This window comes from Macadamia integrifolia, chromosome 9, assembly GCF_013358625.1.
Source record: "Macadamia integrifolia cultivar HAES 741 chromosome 9, SCU_Mint_v3, whole genome shotgun sequence".
Taxonomy (NCBI): domain Eukaryota; kingdom Viridiplantae; phylum Streptophyta; class Magnoliopsida; order Proteales; family Proteaceae; genus Macadamia; species Macadamia integrifolia.
The window spans coordinates 2,625,190-2,641,699 of record NC_056565.1 but is presented as its reverse complement, the minus strand read 5'-3'; the positions used below and the strand labels follow the sequence as shown (position 1 = coordinate 2,641,699).

At 38.1% G+C, this 16,510-nt stretch overlaps 3 protein-coding genes and 1 non-coding gene across 4 annotated transcripts; 3 read left to right on the top strand and 1 right to left on the bottom strand.

Moving 5' to 3' along the window:
- Window positions 1-2,343: 2,343 nt before the first annotated feature.
- On the bottom strand, window positions 2,344-3,195 carry LOC122088846. Its single transcript, XM_042658202.1, has one exon. The coding sequence runs from the start codon at window positions 3,155-3,157 to the stop codon at window positions 2,540-2,542; it is 618 nt and encodes a 205-aa protein (XP_042514136.1). The 5' UTR covers window positions 3,158-3,195; the 3' UTR covers window positions 2,344-2,539.
- Window positions 3,196-5,706: 2,511 nt separating this feature from the next.
- TRNAT-CGU lies at window positions 5,707-5,778 on the top strand. Its single transcript has one exon. It is a non-coding gene; the product is annotated as a tRNA-Thr (tRNA).
- A 1,844-nt stretch (window positions 5,779-7,622) lies between these two features.
- LOC122088447 (3-oxoacyl-[acyl-carrier-protein] reductase FabG-like) lies at window positions 7,623-10,133 on the top strand. The gene is made up of 2 exons (XM_042657717.1): window positions 7,623-8,164; window positions 9,455-10,133. Exons 1-2 carry the CDS (start codon window positions 7,723-7,725, stop codon window positions 9,961-9,963), a joined length of 951 nt encoding a protein of 316 aa, XP_042513651.1. The 5' UTR covers window positions 7,623-7,722; the 3' UTR covers window positions 9,964-10,133.
- Window positions 10,134-12,781: 2,648 nt separating this feature from the next.
- On the top strand, window positions 12,782-15,206 carry LOC122088722 (3-oxoacyl-[acyl-carrier-protein] reductase FabG-like). Its single transcript, XM_042658042.1, has 3 exons — window positions 12,782-13,248; window positions 14,366-14,595; window positions 14,682-15,206. Exons 1-3 carry the CDS (start codon window positions 12,891-12,893, stop codon window positions 14,958-14,960), a joined length of 867 nt encoding a protein of 288 aa, XP_042513976.1. The 5' UTR covers window positions 12,782-12,890; the 3' UTR covers window positions 14,961-15,206.
- The last annotated feature ends 1,304 nt before the right edge of the window (window positions 15,207-16,510 follow it).

Sequence of the window (16,510 nt, the reverse complement as noted above, 5' to 3'; positions counted from 1 at the left end):
TGTATGATTATACTTCTATAACTCTTAATATCTCAACAAAAATCTCACATGGTCGACCTGAAAGTCTGCCTTTAGAGGTCGAGATCTTCTTATCAAAGGGATGTTGTCTAATTGTTAAAGTTGGGCATGTTGGCTTTATCAATTCATGTATAAACCCTGGATCCCAATTTTCACTTAACTGATCGATGGCACAATATCCTTCACCTCCTTCTCCTTGGTAGTAGCTGATCTTATTTATTATCCATCCAATTTGCGAAAGGCTAGGCTCATTAAGTATTAGTGAATGGATAATAGATATGGGGGAAGCCATTCTCTATATTCCCATTTCATTTTTGGATGATGAAGACAAATTCATCTTGGCCCCTACTTCTAAAGGAATTTCAATCATTTATCAATCAGTTTAGCAGAAAATTTGGCATCTCGACGTGGCTTCGAAAGTGTAAATCTTTATCTGGAAACTTCATTCACCCCATTTGATCCTGTGATTGGACTGGAGAAGGGCATTTTCGACCATAAACAATAGAGGTGAGAGTTAACAATGAGCCCATAATCCAATCTTAGTGTCGCATCATCATTGGTGAAGAGATTCTCTCTTCACCCTGGATGGAGGAAAACTTAATCCCTAAACAAAATGTTGTTAATGTGATTAATTTAAAAAGACTTTTGAGTGTCCCCCTATATACAAACACATGATTCTTTAGGAAATACACAAGTACATGTACTATATATGCTTATTATGTGTGAATTTTCTGGTTCCATCTGAACTTAAACATAAGATGCCAAAGATACATTTCTGTCAAAATGTGTCTTTCAAATTTAAAGACACATCCCAGCAAGTGCCCAACCAAGGATGAGACCAAAACCCATGTGGGTAAGAATAAAATCCCCTCCAAGAAGCTTCAATTAGTCACTTTATGATAAAGTAGTCATAAATGAGTAACAAAGAGAGCAAAGGAACCCAGTTGCCTTCTAATAAAGCTTCATTTCTCTCTCACAAAAGCAGCAAAAGAAGTTTGGGAATAAAGAAAAAAAAAACACAAGAAACACTGGGAGAAATAAAAGAAGCATCTTTAGTGTCTCTCCACCTTCATACAATCTCTAAAAAGCACTATTGACTGGTCTAACCTTCATAACTGGATTAAATTCTTCCTTCACTACTTAAGGATAATGAGTACCCAACTTAAAGGCTCTAGTTTTTATATCACATTGCATTGGATCTGCCTTACTTGTTAAGGGTCCTCACGAAAATTAAGAGAATCAAAACATCTCAGGTGATTAAGTAACAAATCTCTTTACACACTTGTTATATAGCTTTCTAGATAATTTGGACCCAGAATTCCTTCACTGACGGCCATCAATGGACTTAGATAGGTGTCAGGGAACTATGAAGCGAATTTTGTACCTGCAACATAAAAGAGGAAAAAATGATGACCTTGGATTTATGAGTGAACCTTTCACTGTAGATGAAGAAAAACTTTCTACAAATAATTGAGATCTTGATGAAATAATATTTGATATGAGGGGGATTTTTATTTGAAACCAATCAATCATGGCTGCCAATAGATTGCAGGAAAGGTGATAGTAGACCATTTCCATCTACTTGATCAAATCGTAACGTGCGATTCTTACTCAAGATTTGCTTATACAATCTCAAGATATCATGTTCACGTATACAATTGTACTCCATAATAAGGGTTTTAGGGGGGGGGGGTTGCTTAGCTTATACAACCACTTCATATAATAATTATTGTACTAGGAAACAGAGAAGGAAGACAATTTCCTCCTTTGATAATGCCTTGATCAGGTATAAATGTATTAGTGGTCCCAATCATCTATATATGTAACTAAGGATGACATGGGGGAGCAGTTACTCTTATGTATGTATGATACCAAATAATGCATGCCTTTGATATGTGAGTGACATCATAGATTGCCAAACATCCCCGATTCTAAAGAGTTCCCTTTTCGGGTTTCAAATTTGAATTTCATATGAAAAAAAGAAAGGAAGTAAGCATCTATGATGTTCTAATCTTTGCACACCATGTGTGTGTGTTGAGAGAGAGAGAGAGAGAGAGAGAGAGAGAGTCTATAAGGTAAAAAGTCATGAAATGATTAGTGGGGGCAAAATTGAAAACCACAATACACCAAAATAATTTGTTAACAACCATGACGCTTACAGTTTATATCGCTTAAAAGCTAAGAAAACAAATGATTAGAATTTGTAAAACACTTTTATGATGTTTGATGTCATTGAACATGAAATGAGAAGAGGAGGAAGTAGAAGAAGAAGAAGAAGAAGAAGATTTGATCAGTCCCAGTTTTTCAGTAAAGGGCCTTAGAAGATCATTGAACAATTTTACTTGAAAACTGCATATTTCCAGGGACCCATAACAGTTCTTCCAAACCCATCAAGGGGAAAGACAACAGGAAAAGAAGAAAAGAAAAACCCAACTCTGTGAGCCATCAAACTCAACCTGTAACCAATTTCTGAAACCTCCATTGGGACACAATAAGGAGAAACAGAGTATCTCTCTCACGCTCATATGCTTCTAGCCATCATTTCTTGGTATCTCCTGTATGACTCTTGCTTCTCTAGCCTAAACTTCTCATGGCAAGTTGCGATAAACTTGGCGGCAAGTCGATCAATCTCATCGACCTCTACATCAACTGCTGAACTCTCAGGAACCTTCTCTTCAAGCCAATGGAGGTAACCTGATAGTTGTGACTCCATTCCTTCTTCACAGTCCTCATCAGCAGGGAAAACAGAGTTCCATGTGGAATCATAGTAGGCATGGCTATTACTTAACCCATCCATAGAGGGCTCAGGCATAGGAATAGGCATGGGCATGGGTCTCACATGTGAAGAACACCAGCAGTAGCGTGCTCCAATTGAACCAAACAGCTTCTTCCTCATCTTCTTGTTCTTTATACTCTTATTGATGCTTTCAATGTAGTAGTCATGGCTGTTCTGCTTGAGCAGTTCAATGAGCTTGGACTTAGCTTTGGTTAGTGCATAGATGAGTCTGCAAAAATGTCTGAGGATATGAGTATGAACAAGGGTTTTGATTTTCATGGAGTTTGGGTATGGGTATGGGAGAGCCTTCACAGAGAAATGGTTAAGAAATTGGAGAGATTTTAGATAGGATGGCCCAACCATTTTTTGGTATAAGGGTAGGCTTCCCCTGCTCAAATGACTCTTATTTAAAGGGACAGGTTACTAAATTGCCATTGGGTCTTGACCAAATCACCAGTGATGGCCTTATGGGTTTGTGAGTTGTGACTTGTTCAAAGCTTTCTTTCTTGTGTACACTGTACAAACTCTGGTCATCACCTGCTGATGTTCCTCACATGAAAAGGACAGAACCTAAAACTGACAAACGTCACAAACACAAGGCTTTGTTTGGTTGAAGCCTTCAAGAAAAAATTTCAGTAGGCTGAGTAAAGATGCCATTTTTAATTTTTTTTTTTAACCTCGGGTTGTGTCGGGTAAGAGTGAGGAGTATAGCCTGGTGGACACTGAAACGAGTCAGATCCAATGCGGCCTGGAAATGCAACAAATATAGAGACAGGAAGTATACTTGACACACTGTGGGCCCCGATGAGAGTAAGGATGTCAGGCCAATTTGGGCCAGGTCAAGCATTACTCTGTAACTGGGCTTGGCTCAGTTAGGTATGGTACTTGATGTTGAATTTCCATGCTCAACAACCGAGACCAAGGTTTAAAAACTCAGAATCGAATCAGTAGAATCGGCCGGGCCATTGTACCCCTTGTAATTATAAGGCTGAATATGAAGTTTCTTCTGGGAGAAATGTAGAAAGGGTTTTCCTAACAATAACAATAACAACAAATATATATTATCTCAATTAAATGGAGTCGACTATATGAATTCTATGAAAAATAAATAAATAAATAAATAAACAACAAAAGAAGAAGAAGGAAAAAAAAAAATGTAGAAGAGGGATAAGAGAAGAAGATAAGGTAGTAATCAAAGATGCATCATAGGAACAACATCAATATGGGTCGGCTGCTCGGTCCTTGTCTTCCGCAAAACTCTACTCATAGTCATATTAGAATCGAGCCCCACCATATTCATGTATTTTCTCACCACTTTGTTAATAGTCATATAGGTCTTTCGCTACCTTTTTCTAGCTCTCTCTAAGTGAATCTGATTACTCTTCCTTACTGGGGCATCTATAGATCTCTCTTGCACATGACTATACCACTTCAATCGGTTCTCGTAGAGCTTGTTCTACATTGGTGTAACCTAAGACTCCTTCACTTTTTGAATCACATGTTACCTAAACCTAGTACTCATTCACCAATGGGGTTGGTAGTTTAGTGGTGAATATGCCCTCTACTCATCACCGCTTGAGTCAGCTGGTTGTGGGTTCGAGTCTTGACATGCCCACTATTGCCATTAGTCCTGAGGAAGCGTTGCTTGCGGTACGGGGGCTCAGTGTCTGCAATTCAATTGAAGGCCTAATTCTTCTACATTTTATCACTTCAAAATGCATTCTAAATACATAGCTTGGAATGCATTCTTTAAATATAGAATGTATATGTCAATAAGAGTTGTCAAAATTTTCAACCTGTGCTAGTAATTGGAAGTGTTTGATAATTGATGTTATGTATTTAAAAAGAAAAAAAATCCACTCACTTTTTGTGACTTTGAACTCATTTCTAGTACAATATCCACACTTATTTTGAACTAAAACTTGATTAATGAGATAGATATTGACTCCTATATAACTTGTATCAATTAATATTTTTTGTATGGTCTTTGTAACAGCAATATAATAATTCATGCTTTTTTACGGAGGCCATGGTAAGCATGGGTAGGTTAATATGATAGAGAATTCATGCACTTCCAAGTGGCCCAATAATTTTAGCTGAAATTCAAGATAAACACATACCCCAAGATAGGGGTGTCAATTCCTAAACCGAACCTATAAAACCGGTCGGACCAAACCGATAACAACACGGACCGAATCGAACCGAAGCCTTATTGGTTCGGTTCGGTTTCGAGTATTGCAACCCCAAAACCCAACCGAACCGCACCGGAAACCGGATGAACCCAAAACCAAACCAAAACCGGCTCAAAACCCAGACCGAAACCGAAACCAAACCAGTAAGAAACCGAAACACTCCAAAATTCATTAAAAAAAAAAAAATCAAAATTTGCATAGTTTTGTATACATTTGTATGAAAAGTCGAATCCAAACTAGACCAAAAACCAAAACCAACCCGGTTACAAATCGATTTAAGAAACTGAAGACAAACCGAAACCAAACCGCACCAAAACCGAAACCAAACCGAAACCAGAATTTCCTTATTGGTTCGGTTTCGGTTTCAACTTTCCCACACTGAAACCGACTCAACCCGGACCGACCGATTGACACCCCTACGTCAAGACTAGGAGTGTCAACAAAATCAAGCTGGTGAAACCACCCAACAAACTCAAACTGAATTGATTCACTATCAGGTCAGCCTCATTTTGAGTTATATGAAACTGGTTGAAAATCAGACCGATCAAAATAGAATAAATGGAAAAATAAGATCAAAACCAATAAAAAGTCAAAACCCATTGATGTAATATGGAAATTCATTCTTACTCACTCTCCTTGTAGAAAACCCTCCCCTAATGCAAGTTTTCCGCGGAAGAAAGCAAAAATAATATTTAATAATTTTTCCTGTGATTAATAAAAGCTTCCATAGCATAGTGGTAGTGCGTTCGCTTCGTAAGCGAAAGGTCGCGAGTTCGATCCTCGCTGGGAGCTTTTGTTTTATTTATTTATATATATATATATATATAATAGAGGTCTTAATGAAGACATCATTCATGGTTATAAATTTGATTAGTTTGAGGAGTGATATTTTTCGACCTAATGTAGAATGAAGACATCATTTGATTGGATTGATGAGTGATATTTTTGGATCTAATTTAGGAGTTGATGAAAACATCATTCACTTTTCATGAATTCAATCATAAGGTCAAGTAATCAATAGTGATGAGATTATTTCTTCACCTAAGACGAAGGAAAACTTAATCCTTACATTCTAATGTAGAAAGAAACACATTGATAAGGAGTAGCTTTCCTTTCCAAGTCCTCCGGAATGAAGGTTTCGATGATTGTTGAGTCGAGAGAAGGTCCCATACTTTTTTTTATTACTATTATTAAGGAAGAAGTTCCCATGCTTCTTACCTAATTCTCCCCAAGCTATTCAAATTATATGCCACCATATTCCCCCATAGGAAAAGGGATTTTCAAACACCTATATTATTTTCTTAAAAAACAAAAAGGAAGAAGAAAAGAACCAATACATTTCTTGGTTAGAACACCAAGAATTCATAAAAATACAGAAAAGCATACCTACAAGTTATAGAGTAAATGTAAATGTCACCAAACAATCAACCTATGGAAGAACTTGTTCATAGATTTTCACTTGCATGTGGAAGCTGATTTGCCTATATAAGTGATTAGGATTGGGTATGACCCAATCATTTATAAGACTTCTCTCATTATATTTCAGTTGTTAAAATATTCCTTTACATTAAGGATTAAGTTTTCCTTCACACAAGATAATAAGAGAATTCTTACATCCACGATCATCATTGCACTTTGGTTAATTTTTGGGAATAGTGAAGAGAAGATTTTTTCCCTTGTAAATATAAATCAATTAATTTTTTTGTTATTTACATCATAAGGAACTGCTCAAGGGGACTTTATTCACACACATAAGAGGGGAAGGAGGATGATAAGAAGGGAGGGTTGCATGTGATAGGAGTTGATCCCTAAACCACAAACGTGGCGCCTGCTCTACAAACAGAGACTGCAACCAGTGCACTGGATTCAACTAAATATTAATTAGTTGTTCATTGAACTCCAATATAACCCACTTTATTGCCACAGTCTAGACGATGAATGATGAAAATAAGTCATTTCCACATCGATGACCATTAATAGTTTTACTCATTTTAGTCGTTTGAGTGTTTAGTGGGATTTAACTTTATGAATATATTTTTCACATCATTACTGATTATTTATTAAATTTAATAAATATTGATTTCTTCACATGTCAATATAATGCTTTAAGAATTATTTAAAATGATTACATATGCTTAAAAATTAGAATCATTAAAAAGTATAAATAAACAAATAAACATATTCATCCATGCAATTGAGACTTGAGAAAAATCACTAAATTTGACATCAGAAAGACAAGTTGTTAGTGAGAGAATATCTCCCACATTGTATGGGGTGCATGGATTTAGGGGATGGTATTAGAAATTGCCAATATCGATCTAATATCGATCTGAATCAGATCGTTAGGTATGGATTGATTTTACCCTTACATATTTTAAAGGTATTAATTTTTTACTATTTTACCCCTCAAATGATAGTGATCACCAATCTGGATTGGTCAGGGATCAAGATTGATCTTAGTGATACCGATCCGATAGGGCTAATACAACCGATACACCACCGATACTTGAAACCATAATTGGGAGGATTTTTCTCCAAAGGTATTTCATATTTGGCAAGTTTAAAGGTAATGGCATCGGCTGGCGTATGACTAGGAGTAAAAAAAGAATATTTAATGAAGGGATCGAGCCGAACTTTCGGTATCGGTATATATATTTTGAGCGACTGAGGTCGTTGCCTACCTGGATTGGCTGGCGCCATCGCTTTTCTCTCTTGCGGTAGGTCGTTTGGATTAGGATGAAAGAAATCGTTTCAGAATCGAGGAGAAGATTAATCAAAAAAATGAAAGAAAACGGAGGGGATCAGAGAAATCTGGAGCCATGGAATCGATTAGAGGGAAAGGTAGTGATGGTGACGGGAGCTTCTTCGGGACTAGGACGAGAGTTTTGTTTGAATCTCGCCAAGGCTGGCTGCAAAATTCTCGCCGTCGCTCGGAGAAAGGATCGTTTGAAGTCTCTCTGCGACGAAATCAATCAAATGAAACCGAATATTTCGAATGATTCAGCCTCATCAGCTTCTTCATCTGAGGATTCCAAATCTAAGGCCTGCGCAGAAATCAGAGCTGTTGCGGTAGAGCTCGATGTATGCGCTGCGGGGCCTGCTATAGATGCGTCTGTGCAGATTGCCTGGGATGTGTTCGGCCGGATCGACGCCCTAATTAACTCCGCCGGAGTCAGAGGTAAACCTCCCTCTGCTTCCCCCTCTCCGATGAATTTCTGATGAATTCTTGTTGTAAAATCGACGTAGAGCCTTTTGTTACATAGATCTGCTACTGTTTATTGATGTTGTAAATCGTGATGGATTCTAATTTTCATAAACAAGTTTTGATGAGATGATGAAATGATATCTCTCTTTCAGAACTGAGTATGAATCAACTTGAAGAGCTTAGTTAGGGCTTTCCATATTTGGATGGGAACGAATATTAATATAGGGACAAGAAGACGGTAGGTAGGAGGGGTTGAAATTGTCTACAATTCCGATCTGGTACAATTCTGTGAAATACCACCTTCAGGTGGTGATACGTGTATTGATACCAATGCAATGGTTCAGATCTGGTACAACTAATAAAACCTTAAATCAGTGAAGAGTCATTTAAATCAGATCTGGACCATTGTATTGGTATCAATACACGTATCACTCCCTGAAGGTGATATTTCACGGAATTGTACCAGATCCGAATTGCAGACGATTTTTTTCCAGGTAAGAGAGGAATGTTGGAATAAAATGGAAGGTGGGGCTGGAGGAAGACAGGCAGTACTATGCACGAGCGTTGGATTGGAGTGGAATCAAACTAGCCCTGATCCGTTCCCATTTGATATCCGATGGATTGAGTGATCCAAATTGAAATCTGATCTGATTATATAATATTTGTCATTTATTTATTAAGAAAAAAAAACAAAAAAATCAGGTTGGATCACTATTGGACTGATTGGAGATAACTCTGAATTTGATTAGTCACTTTCTTTCCTAATCAGATTGATTAACAGTAATTAAATCGGATGTTCAAACCCTATCCTTGATAGCCCTAGTGTGCAGAATGCAGATATCTACAGATCTAATTCACGACACCACCAAGAGGTCCAAGAGCAGGTTCCAATCTATTTTTTTTTTCTGTATACTCAGGGGAAGGGGGTGTGGTTGGAATAGAAGAATCCATAGTTATGGTTTTTAATGTTTTGGAACTCTGACTATGTTTGCTATATATTCTTGGAATAGATTCTGAGTCTAAAACACGATCTGAATTGTAAAGATAGAGAAGAGTAATCATGTAAAACATTCGGCATTGTTTTTTTTAAGATGAATAATTAAGCTTGTCCATAGCTAGGCATTCGCCAGTTGCTAGGAATTAGACAATAATATTTTCTTCTCTTCCCCCCCACCCTCTCACCCTCTCCTCCTCTCCTCTTACTTCACTTTTATTGTGGTGGCTTTCTATTGACATCCAATCTCCATTTTATGCATGTAATAGGTACTGTGAGTCCCTCCATAGATTTGTCTGAAGAGGAATGGAATAATACTCTTAGAACCGACCTGACAGGTTCCTGGCTAGTAACCAAATCTGTCTGTCGTCGAATCCATGAAAACGGTTTGAGAGGATCAGTTATGTTTATTTCATCCATCAGTGGTATTCAGCGAGGGGAGTTACCAGGAGGTATTGCCTATGGAGCCGCTAAGGCTGGTCTGAACGCTATGACCAAGATCATGGCTATAGAGTTGGGGCCACTGAAGATCAGAGTGAACTCAATAGCTCCTGGGTTATTTAAGTCGGAGATCACAGAGGGACTTATGCAGAAAGATTGGCTCGATACTGTGGCTTTAAAGACTGTCCCTTTAGGACAATTTGGTACAATTGATCCAGCATTGACATCTCTTGTTCGATTTTTGATCCATGAATCCTCCTCCTACGTTTCAGGCAATGTGTTTATTGTTGACTCAGGGAACACTCTACCTGGTTTCCCCATTTTCTCCTCTCTCTAGTCCCCCCCCCCTTCTCTCTCTCTCTCTCTCTCTCTCTCTCTCTCTCTCTCTCTCTTACAGGTATAGTTAAATTTCATTGACTTGATTTCTTGATGACTGCTTCGCACTTTATGCATGGATTTTCAGTATTATTGATACCCATAATATACAAGAATTTAATTCGATGAACACCGACAGGTACTATTTGAAGATGAAATTAAGTTGACATTTAGCCATCTTAGTGGCTAAAAAAAGAAGTCTGGATCAGGTCTTCAGGACCATTCTTGTAGGGTGCCTAATCTAGACTTGGAATCCACTCAATCTCTTGATTTGTTGTAAGAAGAGAAAGATTGAGTGGATCGGGCAGAATAGTACGAGGAGAACCTGATCCAAACTCTAAAAGGGGGTGGGGTGTATCAAGAGCCTTTGCTACATTGATTATTAGAAGAACCTTTTGTCATACTTTTGAAATTTCTAGAAATGCATTTAATAGGGTTAAAGGGTGCCTTAATGGTCCATTTTTTTTTTTTTGTTGGAATAATGGTCTACTTAGAAGCTTACCTAATTGATGTTAAAAATCTGTCCAAGTGGCAAATCAGATGGAGAGCTCAAATTTTGTGGAAAAGTAGGAAAGGTAGTTCTAAGTACCTTGTTCACATGTCGCGTTTTAATATAATTGGAGTTTTCCAATTGACACCCTAGAGTTTCGAAAAATTCAATCATATGAGAGGGTGCATACTGCATGGTAATGAACTAATGATTAGAGAAGCATAGGCACGCATGCTTAAATTGTTACGTTTCTAATCATACAATGTCCTTTCTATCTAACAGCCTAAATTGTCACACCGATTTCATGCCACAGATAATGGTGAATCAGTTAGGAAGTCCTTTCAACACAGGGCCCTATAAGGGCAATGCAGTAATTAGGGGTGCAGTTTGGCTGGGCTGGGCTGGGCTGGGATGGGATTTTTTTGAAGTCAACTTAACTCAGTCTAAGAGAGGGCCCAATCTGACTGGATTCCAACCTAGACCAATCCAACTCTGATTGATCTTAGTTGGAGCTGGTTGGGCCTTGATTGACCCTTGCAGCCCTATATATATATGATGTAATTATATATAATTATATGTATTGTATATAAAGCATAAAGTTTTCCTTCACCATGTATATGAATAGATTTTCATTCACCACAGCCTTAGGAAAACTCGACCCATAAATAAATATATATATATAGCCTTAGGAAAACTCGACCCATAAATAAATAAATAAATATATATATATATATATTTATATATTTACAAATGGGTAAGTCTTTTCTGTCCGAGAGCACGCCTTTGCGCCCAGACACAGGGGTGGTACAAAATGACCACTGTATCCCCTGGTCGATGCCCCCTCGGTTGCTCCCGTTGGTCCAAGCATTGGCCCTTGCGCAGGCCCATGCTCCCAACTTGAAATCTTTCTTTCTATTTTTATATATACAAAGTTGGGCAAGGCGAGGCCTGGCTCAGACGCCTCAACCTAAGCCTGAAATCTCCACCCTACCCAAACTCACAAGCTAAAAAAACCCAACCCAAACTCTATTGGGCTAAGGGCATGATCGGGCTGGCCTGGGCTCCCAGTTCCCGATCAAAGTTGCAACACCTAGTAGGAATAGTAATAGGGAAAATTGCCAAAAAAATGATCCTATAAAAAGTTGATTCTCACTTACCAAAATAAATAAATAAATAAATTAAATAAAAGGTATATTCTCTTATAGTGGTCTACCTACTTGTTGGATATATATAGGCATGGTTGCGTAGTCATGCATTCTCTTCGTATTGGTGTCTTGGTATGCACTAACTTGGTAGGTAAGTTTCTACCAAAAATAAAAATCTTGGTGAGTAGGTGTTCTAAAGAAAATTATAACGTGGTAGGTGTAGAAGTTAAAGACATTGCATGCTAACGACGTTTTTACTTGAAAATGAGAAAGAAAAGGATTGTTAGTGTAAGTTATTAGTCCTTAATCTTAATTGACATGAGTCATGCATTTATAGAAGGAGGTTATAAACAAAACCATATTGTCTTTTATTTTATATTATTTTATTTAGGCAAAAATTAAAAAGAAAAAATTATTTTATTAAAAAAAGAATAAAGGCAACATGGCCCTTGCGCAGTAAGACACATGGGAAGGACAGAAGGTGAAATGATCGTCTTCTTTTTTTTTTTTTCGGTTGAAGGTATTTTTTCTATACTTTCATTTATTTAGAGAGGCCTATTGGCTATCACAGAGTAGACCCACAAAGGAGTCAAGAGGGGCCTAAGGCAACATTTCTTCGAAAGCAAGGAAATTGATGCAAACCATATACGAGATGTACTTGACAGGAGTTGATCAGTGGATACTCTCCACACTGAGCACTTTGCAAACTGTCATGCCAAATCCTGACATTGATGATACTTCCAATTACATTCCCATTGGTCTCTACGCTTGTGCAGTATCCACACTATTTTGTAGTGAACTCTCTCCCTTATTTAATACAATAATTAATTAGGGAAAAGAAGTTTGAAAGGCAACTCCTCTTGTGTGTAGAAAGGGGGTGAAATGACTACTCCACCCCTCATTAATACTTTTGGTAGTATAGGGCCACACTTCCTTTCAAAAACGCCTCGTTCATTTAACTATTTGAGTAAAAGAACCCCGAAACACAAGAAACACCAAGGGCCAAGGTTCTTTTTCCGTGGGATAAGGTTCTTTTTCCGTACTAATTATATTAAATGACAAAATTTACCATGGTTGAAGGGAAAAAAAATTGTTAATTGTATTTGTTTTTTTATAGGACGGCTTCGGTGTATTTATTAAGCGACTGGGTATCGTTGGCCTGGCCCTCTCTCGCTCTCTCTCTCTCTCTCTCTTTCTGTGTGTCTCTCTGTCGGTCTCTGTGGTTAAGTCGGTAGGATTCAAATCAAAGGAGGAATGGGGGATAGAGGAGGAGGAGGAGAGAGAAATATGGAGCTATGGAATGAGTTGGATAGAAAGGTAGTAATGGTGACGGGGGCATCTTCAGGGCTAGGGCATGAGTTCTGCTTGAATCTCGCCATGGCAGGTTGTTACGTTATCGCCGCCGCTCGTAGAAAGGATCGATTAAAGTCTCTCTGCGACCAAATCCACCAAAATTGGAAAAACACTTCACCATCATCATCGACGGAAATCAGGGCTCTTGCGGTAGAGCTCGACTTAGGTGCTGCGGGGCCTGAGATCGACGCGTCTGTGCAGATTGCCTGGGAAGCCTTTGGCCGGATTGATGCTTTAGTCAACACCGCCGGAGTTAGAGGTAACCCCCCTCCCTTCTCTCTCTCACATCGATTCTTGGATTTTGAAATGTGTGCGGCTGGATTTGTTGGTTTGTTTGAATTGTTTTTGTCATCATCTATGGTGATATGGAATACTTACACGTGAAGTGTTTCATAATTCACGGATCCTCTCCATCACTTGGGAGTAGGGGTGTCAATTTGTGGCCCGACCTGACTAAACCGATCGGGATTGACCATTTATAGACCGACTTGGCCCGGATCGTTTATTAAACGTGTCGGGCTTGAGCCCGGCCCGTTTATAAATGGTCGGTCTCGGTTTTGCTATTTGGACCGTCGGGTGCCCGATCGAGACTGATCGAATAACGCCCGACTGAGACCGGCCTATTGTGCACCAACTTGGCCCGACCCTTTAATGATTGTAGAATACCTATTTTACCCTCCAAATTAAAGAATAAAAACTAAAAAGTAAAGACATGTTCACATTTTAAATAATGGTTATATTTGGTATCATTTATTGATTTATTGTCATTTTTTTGGGCTTGCATGAGTGGGCCGGAATATAAGAAAGAGGGCCCGTTTAAAAACCGATTAAATCCCGTTTAACATTAAACATGTCCGTAGCCCGGTTAAGGCCCGACTAAAGCCCGATTATAGCCCGAGACTGACCGACCGAATGTAAAGTGTACCATGCCCTTAATAACTAAGCTCGATTAGTTAAATGGGCGGACACGGTGTAGCCTTTGAAAGTCTTCAAGCCCGATTAAGCTCGATCGAAACCGAACCAGCCCGACCGATTGACACCCCTACTTGGGAGCATGGTTCTAAGTAATCGGATCAATCGTATCAATCATTTATTAATTCTGATATTTACTCAATCTGAATCAGTTATCAGTATTGTTTTTGAGGTAAAATCATAAAAAAAATGTTTATAAAAATGATTGATCTGCATGGATATTGATATCGATAACTAAATCTTTGCTTGTTTGGCAGTCAGAAGAAAAATTGATCAAGTTCTTCTTAAAATATTAACCACATAAACCATAAGAATTTAAAATAATTAAACTTGTCGTGTTTTTTTTTTTCTTGTCAATTTATTTTTGGAGCAAAAAATCTAATTTCTATTTATGCATACGTTAGGTACTGTGAAATCTCCATTGGATTTGTCTGAAGAGGAATGGAATAATACTATCCAAACTAACCTAAGGGGTTCTTGGCTAGTAACAAAGTCAGTCGGCCAGCGAATCCATGAAATTGGCCTAAAAGGATCTGTTATATTTATTACATCTATCGGTGGAATCCAACGTGGGGAGTTACCAGGAGGTGCTGCCTATGTTGCCTCAAAGGCTGGTCTAATTTCCATGACCAAGGTAAATAAAGGGATTACTTAATTAACACAATTTTTTTATTAATTGAAAGAAAGAAGTAATTTTTTTGTTTTGGGTAAATTGGACAGATCATGGCTATAGAGTTGGGGCCACTGAAGATGAGAGTGAATGCAATAGCTCCTGGGTTATTCAAATCAGAAATCACAGAAGGGCTTTTGCAGAAAGATTGGCTTAACAATGTGGCTTTAAGGACTGTTCCCCTAAGAAAATTTGGGACAATTGATCCAGCTTTGACTTCACTTATTCGATTTTTGATCCATGACACCTCTAGCTATGTCTCTGGCAATGTCTTCATTGTCGACTCTGGGAACACCCTTCCTGGTATCCCCATTTTCTCTTCCCTTTAAGTAGTACTCTTCAATCTCTCTCTCTCTCTAAAAAAAAAAGAATAAGTTTCATTGATTTGATTCTTGATAGTTGTTTCACAATATGTCAAAATGATATCGGTATTGTTGAGTTTAGTTGGAAGAAAATCAAAATGGGTGATTTATGAAGTTTTAGTTCAATTCTAGTAAGTATTTCTCTGTTACAATCTATAGTGTAGAAAAACTTGGATAGAATGGAAAACCTCAGACCTAAGGGTGTATTGATCACTTTATTCAGATAGCTTCCATTTTTTAAGTTCGCAAAAGGGGGTATCTGTGTCAAAGTGTCAATGATTCCACTCACATGTGGTGATTTAGTTACCGGGAATGGGATCAGTGTCAGTCTCCATTGATACTGATATGATATTGATTCGGATGTAACATACATGAATCTTTCTAGGTCTCATTCGTGGATATCAATTTGGTAATGTTATCGATGTCAAAATTTTATCAAATTATCATAGTGAATGAGATTTGGTATAATTTCGATATGATAAAAAAGTAACCACCGCACCGTATGCTTATCCTTACAATCCCCAATCTGTCCTAATCATCTGGGTAACTCATGAATGGGTCTTTGACATCTTCATTTTAGGATTCAACTCCTCTGTGGCGCAATATGGTGTTCGGCGCACATCCAACGATCAGAAACGCATTGGCACAGAGCCCAAGGTGGTTCTAGCTATTGGATGTGTGCTGGACACTGTGTTGCACCACAAAGGATCTAGATCTTTCATCTACACTTCTATATTAGTTATATAATGTGTGACTATTGGACTAATAATCTTGGGTAGGACCATCTTACCCTACTACTAGAGCTTCTTGGGTTAGACACTATCAAACGGTACATATGCTATAAGTTTATTTATGGGAGTCAGTTGTCTGTCTCTCTAAATCTTGAAAGAAGAAAAAATAAATAAATAAATTACGTCTATGACTCTCTTTGTTTATTTCTCTCATCTTTTCATTTTATAATAGATGTTAACGCCTGACATGAAAAAAAAAAAAAAAAAGACAATACCTATGAAATGACATGTTTACCCCCATTTTGACCATCATACTATCACGGGACCGATCAAGCATCAAAGCTCATATATTTGGAAGTGATAGCAAAATCTAAAAATAAAAAATAAAAAAGTGATAGAAAAAGAAAAATAAAAGAATTACACATACGACAAAACATAGATCTCATAAAAATCATGCATGAACTACTCTGATCACCCAGACATATTATTCCTAATGGAAACCAGATGCCCTCCCAATTAGCTCAACCGGCTCCAAAGACAACTTCACTTCTCTGATCTCTTCATAGTTCCCCCCATTGGCACGGCCGGCGGTCTTTGGCTTCTCTGGCACTCCCAACTTCAATGTCAAATCCTCTTCTCCAACTCACACATCATTGACTGCAAAATCACCTCCACCCATTATGCAGCCCCATTTTACCTCACCTGCACTTATGGTCACCCAGTCCATTCCCAGAGACAGGCGGTTTGGGATACACTTATTTCTTTGGGCAGTAACAGAGGAGGCAA